The 9715-nt window shown below is 33.1% G+C and overlaps 1 protein-coding gene across 1 annotated transcript; it reads left to right on the top strand.

Annotated features, from left to right (window-relative positions):
* Positions 1–4656: 4656 nt before the first annotated feature.
* LOTGIDRAFT_162815 (hypothetical protein) lies at positions 4657–7529 on the top strand (the record flags this gene model as incomplete). Its single annotated transcript, XM_009058841.1, has 2 exons — positions 4657–5455; positions 7312–7529. The coding sequence occupies 2 exons, from the start codon at positions 4657–4659 to the stop codon at positions 7527–7529; spliced, it is 1017 nt and encodes a 338-aa protein (XP_009057089.1).
* Between the last annotated feature and the right edge of the window lie 2186 nt (positions 7530–9715).

The raw sequence follows: 9715 nt of genomic DNA, 5'->3' as shown, positions 1-9715 counted from the left end.
GGTCGATATTATATATTACACTCCTTCCAGAAACAAACTAAACTTGATGAATATAGATCAAGTCTGTTGTAATATGCAATTAACTCGTAATATGTACTTCCTTCTTGTTCAAATGGTGATTTACGTATTTATGTGCGAGTCTAATCTAGCCTCGAATATCTTGGTTCGATAAGTGACAATATAGCTAGTATCGTTCTTTTGCTCTGGATGTGAGAGACTAGAGATTTAATAATGGAATTTCCAACTTTAATGTCAATTTCAAACTGGAATTCTCACATTATCAATGATGTAGTCTCTATTATCATGTATTAAGTGTATAATGTAGGCTATTTGGTCTGAATAAAATAATAACACTAATAAATAAGTCCCAACTATTAACCCACATTAAAGTCAAAGTTTAAGTCAAAGATGAGAGAAAAGACCAGTTTATAAAAGTGAACAACACATTACAATTATGTTACTAAAGAGGTGAGAAAGACTTTGCCTGTATTATCTTCATGTTTTAGAAAATCTGGCCCTTATCTACCTTATAAGGAAATATTGTGCACTGTATGCTATGGAAGACCAATCAGCTCAAAATTCGATGTTCTTATTTCCTAATTGCTATTTCCTAATTGTTAATGCCTAATTTCAATTTATAACTTTTTATTTCTTCATTTGTAGGCTTAACTGAACATTTGTATACAGAATTTAACATTTGTATACAGAATTTAACATTTGTATACAAAATTTAACATTTGTTCGCCAATATCTAAATTATTAGTTTAAGACTGCCCTACGTCTAGAAAAACCAACTTTTGTTGTACGAATTCAACATTTGTCTATTTAAAAATGTCATCTATATATCTTAATGACATTTTCTGTAATAGCGATTCCATAACAGTAAATTTCTACTAACAATTATGTAGTAACAAATTTCAACATATAAATCTAGCCCAACAAATGTGCAAATAAAAATCCCAGAAACAAATCTCCAAAAACATTTCGCCTAATACAAGTCTACAACATGTTTAACAGCATCATTATGACGTTAGGCGGCGCTGTTGATTGCTTCAAAATAAGAAACAGACTATAGCCAAGTGTTGTTTGCCTAACCGAAAGTGGAATTTAGGCTAATATAGTAACAATGTCTAATATATCAGAGTCCCAGAAATTTTGACCTGAGAAATCCATGCTAATGAATAAATTATGCTTCGCTAAGACTAAGTCTAATATTAGCCTACATAATATAGTCATTCTTTATTAATCAATCATAACACGTCAAGACACTGATGAACAATATTTCTTTGAAAACACCAATCAATGACATTTAAATTTATTCTTCTTACTAGTACTATAATCTGCTAGGCCCTATTGTCTGAGCAAACGGTTTTTTGAAATATCAGCCTAGTAAGCCTAGCCTACTGTTAACCAAATGTTAAGATCGAGCATAGGCCTATTACCTTTTAGGTGAATGGCCATGGATGGGAAATTGGATCTTAACATTTGGTTGTGGAATGATGATTGACTTTGTTGGTGTAACCCTGTAAATATGTAAGGATTTAGTTACAAAGTGAATTTGCACTTATTTTGTTATAATAAAAAAGAAAATCTATGAGGATAAGATGATGCCCCTATATCAAAGTTACATAGAGCTATTGGTTTTAACCATTCAATTTTCCTGATGAATACATACCGTTGATTATGTACACTTCTGCCTGAAATAAAACTTCCTATTCCTTTATTCTCGCGCATAAACTGGGCAACTTTCACATTCTCTCCTCCTTTATCAGACTTCACTTTCTCTGGTATACCCCATTCTTCTATAGCCGTGATAAATACTTGAAGAACAGAATCAGCCTTGTTATTTGTATTTACAACTAGAAAAACTGGAACTCTTGAGTACCCATCAATCCCACCATGAATTACAAACCTCCATCTGATAAAAATAACTAACTACCCTTCTGTTGGATAGTAACTTGTTACCTTCCAATCACCCTAATCTACAATGTATGAATTACTATTAAAATAAGAAACTTGTTTACAAGCAAGTTTTACCATAACCTACCTTATCAGTTTGTGGTTACCGTCCATGTGCCATAGAGCACACACGCACGCACGCACGCACGCACGCACGCACGCACGTACATTGTAGCATCTTCGCTGAATACGCCTTACACTGAAGAAGAGGCGTCTAAAAATGACACCTTCAGGATCCACAGCTCTTAAACAATCTTGTATTCTAGCTCTCTGAACTTTAAGTCCATTATCACGCAGTAGAGCACTTATAGTCCTGTAGCCTGCATCAGGAAATTGATTTTTAAGGTCTTTTACCTTATTTTGTAATTCTTGATCACCAATATCACTATAAAGTCTCCCTGAAAGTCCTTTCTGTGTTAGGTTCCTTTTAATTGTGCTTATACTCACATTAAGCAATTTGGCAATTTCTGACACACTAAAATCACATTCTAATAGCTCCTCCAAACCTTCCTAAGAAATCAAGTAGCTTGGCCTGCCTACACTCCCTGTGTAAAAAAGTGGGGGTTGTTTTTATCAATTATATGATTATTTAGTAAATCCTCTTGAAAAGATGATAACAGCTCATAATTTGCAAGTGTATGAATAATTTTAATAATTTTTTCTCGCAAGAGATTTTTCATCTGCTGTATGAGTGTGTGATCTGGATTTTCACACCTGGTGATATAAATGATCACCTAAAATTGTTCCTAAAAATAAAACAACTCTACTTTCGGTTAGGCAAACAACACTTGGCTATAGTCTGTTTCTTATTTTGAAGCAATCATCAGCGCCGCCTAACGTCATAATGATACTTTTAGAAAGTTGGAGATTTGTTTCTGGGGATTTTTATTTGCAGATTTGTATTTACACATTTGTTGGGCTAGATTTGTATGTTGAAATTTGTTACTACATAATTGTTAGTAGAAATTTACTGTTATGGAATCGCTATTACAGAAAATGTCATTAAGATATATAGATGACATTTTTAAATAGACAAATGTTGAATTCGTACAACAAAAGTTGGTTTTTCTAGACGTCTTAAAAAAAAGTTATAAATTGAAATTAGGCATTAACAATTAGGAAATAGCAATTAGGAAATAAGAACATCGAATTTTGAGCTGATTGGTCTTCCATAGTATGCTTCTATTTAACTGTGTCTAATCCTGATTTATCTAACAAAAGACATGTACTGATTAAAATACATTATCTCCAATTTCTATATCTCCAATTTCTATATCTCCAATTTCTCTATCTCAAGAGACGCAATACTTCCCTGAGGCCCAAATTTAGCCGATTAAAAAAAATCCAGGACACACTTTTGAACCATAGTGATTCCATAAACAAATTCACTATGGTTCTTAACAAAATATCGTCGATGCGCTTTCAAAATCTCGTATATCGCCAAAATCTCGTATATAACTTTTCTGAACGTCGAAAATCTTCCCTCCGAGCCGCACCTATGTATCTTATTTTCGTACTTCTAGTCCAATTAGAAGTTCCGTTCAGGACATGTGACATAATCTCGTAAAATAATTGGTTGATTATTTTTTCCAATTAAAATCTCGAGACGGCGTTGAGCCTAGAAAATAAACAATACAGGTGAGAATATTATTGAAAATATTAAATGTATCAAAGCCGTTATGTTTTATAAGATATGTAGGAATAATAGGCATTTGATTGTTTTAGTTTAGTGATTCACATCTGCCCAATAAGCAGTACAAACCCGTAGACACCCTGAAAAGTCGTTTGTATCAAGTGATATAAATTATATGTGAGCCATGGTTTATTGTCGGTCCTCTCCTTGAAGTTGACAATTCAAATCAGTCTGTTAAAATTAAATTGCCTTTCTGACAGCGATATACGAAAATTTGATTCGCTAATATAATGAAATGAAATAATTTGATGGGAATCATATACGATATTTTGACATCTCGTTTCTTTTAAATTTTGGCATTAGTTCAATGATTTCTCTCTTTCAGGTATAAAATTATATGTTCCCGGTATGGCTGGTTTCTCCCGTGGCAAAAAGATTGTCAAAATGGCACTGAAGACTAATGATGAGACCAGTAGGTCTACTTCAGCATGTTCCTTATCTAGAGCCCCTGCATGTACAAATCGCATCATTCCATCATCTTCTACCACATCAAGTTCAGCACAGCTCTTCAATAACGTGCCAGGGAAGTTACAAAACGAATATATATTGGTAACACACCAACCAATGCCGACGTACAGGTCACAAACCCAGATTCACCTAACACACCACGATTAACTGATGGCAAATCTAAACGATCAAGGCGTGGTAAACGAATTCCTTTACAATGGGATAGAAATGTAAACCAAATTCTTCGCATGAAAGGAAAATCTTACCGGGGTGTAAAAAGTTCTGAAGACGGAAGATATTGTCAAGCGGCCGATAAGCGTGAACGAAAACTTAAGGATAGAAAATGTTCTAAAGCTTGTGCCCTATCCAAAAGGTGTGGAGAATTTAGCGAAGAAAATAGATTGTCAATTTTGAATCGTTTCTGGGGTGAGCTAACTTGGAAACAGAAAAAAAAGTTTTCGTGGCAAATATGGTGGATCAGGTGAAGATGGTTGAAAGAAAGAAACGCGCAGAAGATAGTAGAAAGAAGAATTCTTATCGCTATCATTTGAAGAAAAATGATGCACGCACTGTGGTTTGTCGTTATGTTTCTATCAACACTCGATCTTCAAGATAAAACTGTGTATGAATGGGTGAAAAATGTTGATGATGGTATTCCAAAAGAACCAGCCATAAGGAAACCCCGAGAATCGACAATACAGGTTAATAAAGTCAACAAAGCGAAACAGTTTTTACAGGATCTACCTAAATTACCATCGCATTATTGTCGTTCTACGTCTAAGAAGAGTTACCTAGAACCAATATTTACCACCTTCTCTGAGCTGTTCAAAGTGTATGTTGATGATTGCAAGCAAGAAAACAAGCCATTTTTACGTCGAAAGGCGTTCCGTTCCCTATTTGATGATATGAGTCTGGCAATACATCGTCCCAAAAAAGATAAGTGCGATATATGTTCTGGTTTTGAAGTGGGTAACATTTCAGAAGAGGAATACAACCTTCATATTGCCCGCAAAATAAATGCCCGAAATGAGAAGATTCGTGATAAGCTTCGGGCTGAAACTGATGGCTCAGTTAAAGTCGTTTCTTTAGATTTGCAGTCCCTCCTGTTATGCCCATTACTCACTGCTAGCTCGATGTATTACAAAACCAAATTGGGGTGCCATAATTACACAATTTTTGATTTGGTAACTAAGGAAGCAATGAATTACTTTTGGCATGAAGGTATTGGTGATTTGAATGGTAGTACGTTTGCGTCTTGTTTAGCTGACTACATTCTTGGTTTGGATCCGAACATTAGAGAACTCATCATCTTCAGCGACGGATGTACATATCAAAACAGAAACACAATATTATCAAGTATGTTACTGAAACTTGCAACAGAAAAGGGAATAAAGATCACCCAAAAAGTATCTCGAAAAGGGCCACACACAGTGTGACTCTGTTCATAGCACGATCGAGAGAAGACTACGCGGAAAACCCATTTATATACCCCAGAATTACGTTGATTTAATCCGAACAGCTCGAGTAAATCCTCCCTATAAATTGAAGTATCTTACATTTGATTTTTTCAAAAACTATAATTTGCTAGGGTTTTACACATCTATTCGACCAGATACTCGTGTTGGCGATCCTGTTGTGACGGATATTCATGTTTTATCATACAAGGATGGCACTATACAATACAAATTGAATTTCCGATGAGTTCGAAGATCTTCCAAGACGGAATAAGAAATGCTCTCCTACTGTTGATGATCCGATAATATTAAACAATCTTTATATAGAGCCTTTAAAAATCAAATCAATTAAGTTCAATCATCTTCAAGAACTTAAGAAAGTAATACCACCTGATTATCACCCATTTTATGACAATTTACATCATGAATGAACATTCGTGTGAGGCATAATAGTCATTTATTACAGATTAGTTTATTTTTAGGCCATTCTAGAAACCATATATTTCGTAATTTCTGTATATAGGTTTAGAGGTATCAATTAGATGACCGGTTTCCTTTTTTGTGTTTACTGATACAATATTTCTTTTGAAAATAAAGACTGTAATATGATTGAATTTAAGCCTTATTACATTCATCAAAAAATCGTATATCCAATTTACGCCCAAGAAAAATCAATAGTTTGATGTTAAAATTTCGTATATTGCCTTATGACGTCACTGTTTATGCGACAGATCTTTTGGTGGTACTGATCAATTCCAGACTAATTTAATGACTTATATACGAAAATATTTAAAGATACGATAATTTCCAAAGAATTGGTGAAGTTTTTTGTTCTTCCTGTATAATTTTTATTATCCCGTATATGACGATATACGACATTTTGAAAGCACAGCGACGATATGTCATATGAGATAAGATCTTTTAGGCATGCTTTTAGTTTACTATTCGTAATTTTATAGTATAGGATCGTTATATTGATTTCTTCATTGTTTTCAAGCTGTGGATTTACACATTTTAATTATTTTCGAATCTTTCCGCTAAGTTAATTAGAACTTACACAAGAGTCGGCAACAATATATTCACATTAACCCTCTATAAACAGCTGACCTGCTTTATTTAATGATAATACATATAATGACATATAATTTATTTAAAGCTGTGAAAAAGTGCATTATGAACCTCTTCGAATCTTTCCGTTAAGCCAATTAGAACTCAATCAAGAGTCCATATAACAATGAAAATGACCTAAAATCAATAACGCATATTTCGGAAGTTGACAACTAAACTAAGGATATTGTTAAAAAGCTTATGACAAGTACATTGTAATAAAAATCAAATTAAATGGTAAAGTCCAAGATCATGTGATATAATTCACCGAAGATACGAAAAATATGAATTACCCATTTTCAGAGTATAAATCAAAAGGTAATGTACCAAAAAAACAAATCAGGATCAACAATGACAATCTAGTTAAAGGAGATGTTGAAGTAGAAAGTTGGGGGTTGTGAAAGCTCATGCTCAAAAGTTATCACTTCTGGAAATATGGCCTGGTAAAACAAAAATTGAGCGGAAATTGTGACGAGGTCGAAATTCAAAAAAGGACTTGTAGATGACCAAGGTATTTTTCTTACTTACATTTAAAACAAATTTGAGAACCATCGGATAAAAAATGTAGTCTGCATTAAATTTTTGCTGGACTCATTTACACTTCAGGTATATAAAAACCAGGCTTATTAATATATTCTACTTCTATTTCAGTGAAAGATTGTGGAGCTGTACCACTGGATATTTCATCTACAGGAACTGCAGTAAATGGTACAACATACACAAACGAAGCAGAATATACTTGTAATGAAGGATTTGAAAAAGCAAGTGGTAATACTAAGATTGCATGTTTAGCGTCAGGTCAATGGGATGTTGCTAGTTTGTTATGGAGGTCAATCGTATTCAGAATTAGATGCTATGTACTTGTCTAATACTTACGACACGATACATCTGTGCAATGTTCAAAGACAAAATACCTCTTTTACTTATGTCATAATACGTCTAATTCAAAATGCAAATGTTAAATTACATAAAACCACCGACACAATACCTAAAATGATACGTGCAATGTCCTTTTACTTTCGACATTGTACATTGAACAAAGCATAATTGTTTTTGCGTCTTTTACATTGCACTAGTTACATTACATCATCGTCTTAGTATCTTCTACATTGCATTAGCGAACGTGTTTTATCTCGACTGCATTATCTTTTTGTGACTTGTGGGTTGAGCCTATCAGCAATATTAAATCATACACAATACTTTCTCCCTAAGGGTTTCTGGTTTCAACAATCTCACGTTCAATAAAATGTAAGCACTGTGAAAGGGGTAATTTAAAATTTTCTAAATTGAGGTGACTGTATTCAAGTTCGAGGGTAGATAAATGTTATACGCACTTTCTATTTGATGACGGAAATGCAAATGAAAATCACACAAATCTGCTGCCAAGGACGCTATCGATATCAATATAACGATAAGGCCGAATTGACACAAATCGCCTCCGATCCTTCTAAAGCTAAAAAATTAAGAAGGTTTCATCAAATTCGGCTAGTACTTGATGATCTCCGTTAATAACCTATATTCAGTAGATGTATTGAAATGGCAATAAAGTAGTATGTAGTTTTATCGACTTTTTAAGGTATTTAGCACCATTTGGTTCAGGGAAAATTTAAGTGTGCACCATGCTATGTGTCTGAAAGTGCAGTATGCTGCAATCCATGCTCGTTCTTTTTAGGTTTTGGACCTTTTTTGTTTTTTCTTGTTTACGATTTCTGTTGGTAAACCAAGAAACTATAAATCTTCAAAACTATGAATGGTCCTATTCAACAGCCATTTTAGAAGACTCTCGATTTGATCAAAAGTGGGATATATTTACAACCTTTGGATTGGTTTTATTCGATTTTTATAGGACGTTGAAATATTATTGAAATTATATTTCAATTTCGTTTCGTTTTTTCTGATATGTTTTTGCTATTTATTGAAACTTAACAAACTTCCCAACGCAACCCAGTTGCTACAAAGCGTTGGAAGCGATGTCACCTAAAAATGAAAAATTGTAATCTGATATTAATTAGAATGGAATGAATCGTTAAAGTGTATCATTATACTTTTTTACATTGTGAAATTACAGACAGATCCATTATGTGTGACTTATATTAGATTTGGTCATTGTACAAGATGGCCAATTGACAGGACTAATTTGTTCAGTGTCCAGTTAATGTCACACATCTTGTAGACAAAATGTTTAAATTCGTTATGGTTTTTAGAAGCTGTTAGAAAACTTACAGATTAAAGTAAAACTAGATCTCTCAGCTTCATGACCTGTTACATAATCTTTTTAACTCCTTACGATTAATTCTTTATTGTTCAACTATTTTGCCAAATTTTGTTTGTGCTTAAAATTTTACATATTTATATATAAAGCTATTACTTTGCACATTATAATTCTGTTCGAAAGTTAATTAGAACTCACACAAGTGTCCGCATCAATATTAAAATTACTTGTTTTCACATTAACCCTCTATGAACTGGTTACATAATCGTCTCAACTCTATATAATCTGTTCTTAATTAATAGTATTTTTTTCAAATTTTGTCCCAACTTTTGATAATGCATATTAAATGATATATTTACCTAAAGCTCTAAAATTGCTCAATATGATTCTGTACATTAGTTAATTACACAATCAAGAGACGCTATAAATATTAAAATCATCTATATTCAATAATGCATATTTTTGAAATTTTTAAAATGATAACATTATTTAGAAAGCTTAACACAAGCACATTGCAATAACATCAAACTTTATGTTGAAAAAGTTCATATCATATAATCCTTTGACATTAGAAAAATATGAAAATTATCCATTTTCAGGGCCGAATAAATCAAAAGGAAATGTACCAAAATAAAAAATCGGGATCAAAAATGACAATCTAGTATAAGGAGATGGTGAAGTAAGGTTGTGTAAGCTCATGGTCAAGGGTTATTACTACTTGAAATGTGGCCTGGCCTTTGACATGAAATACCAAGTCGAAATTCAAAAAAGGGCTTCTAAAGGACTATCGATTTGAGAACTATCGAAAATGTAGTCTGCATTATTTTGTTTACGATTTTTTGA

This window comes from Lottia gigantea (genome assembly GCF_000327385.1).
Source record: "Lottia gigantea unplaced genomic scaffold LOTGIsca_36, whole genome shotgun sequence".
NCBI lineage: Eukaryota > Metazoa > Mollusca > Gastropoda > Lottiidae > Lottia > Lottia gigantea.
The sequence above is the reverse complement of the archived record's forward strand: the minus strand, read 5'-3'. Positions and strand labels throughout refer to the sequence as shown.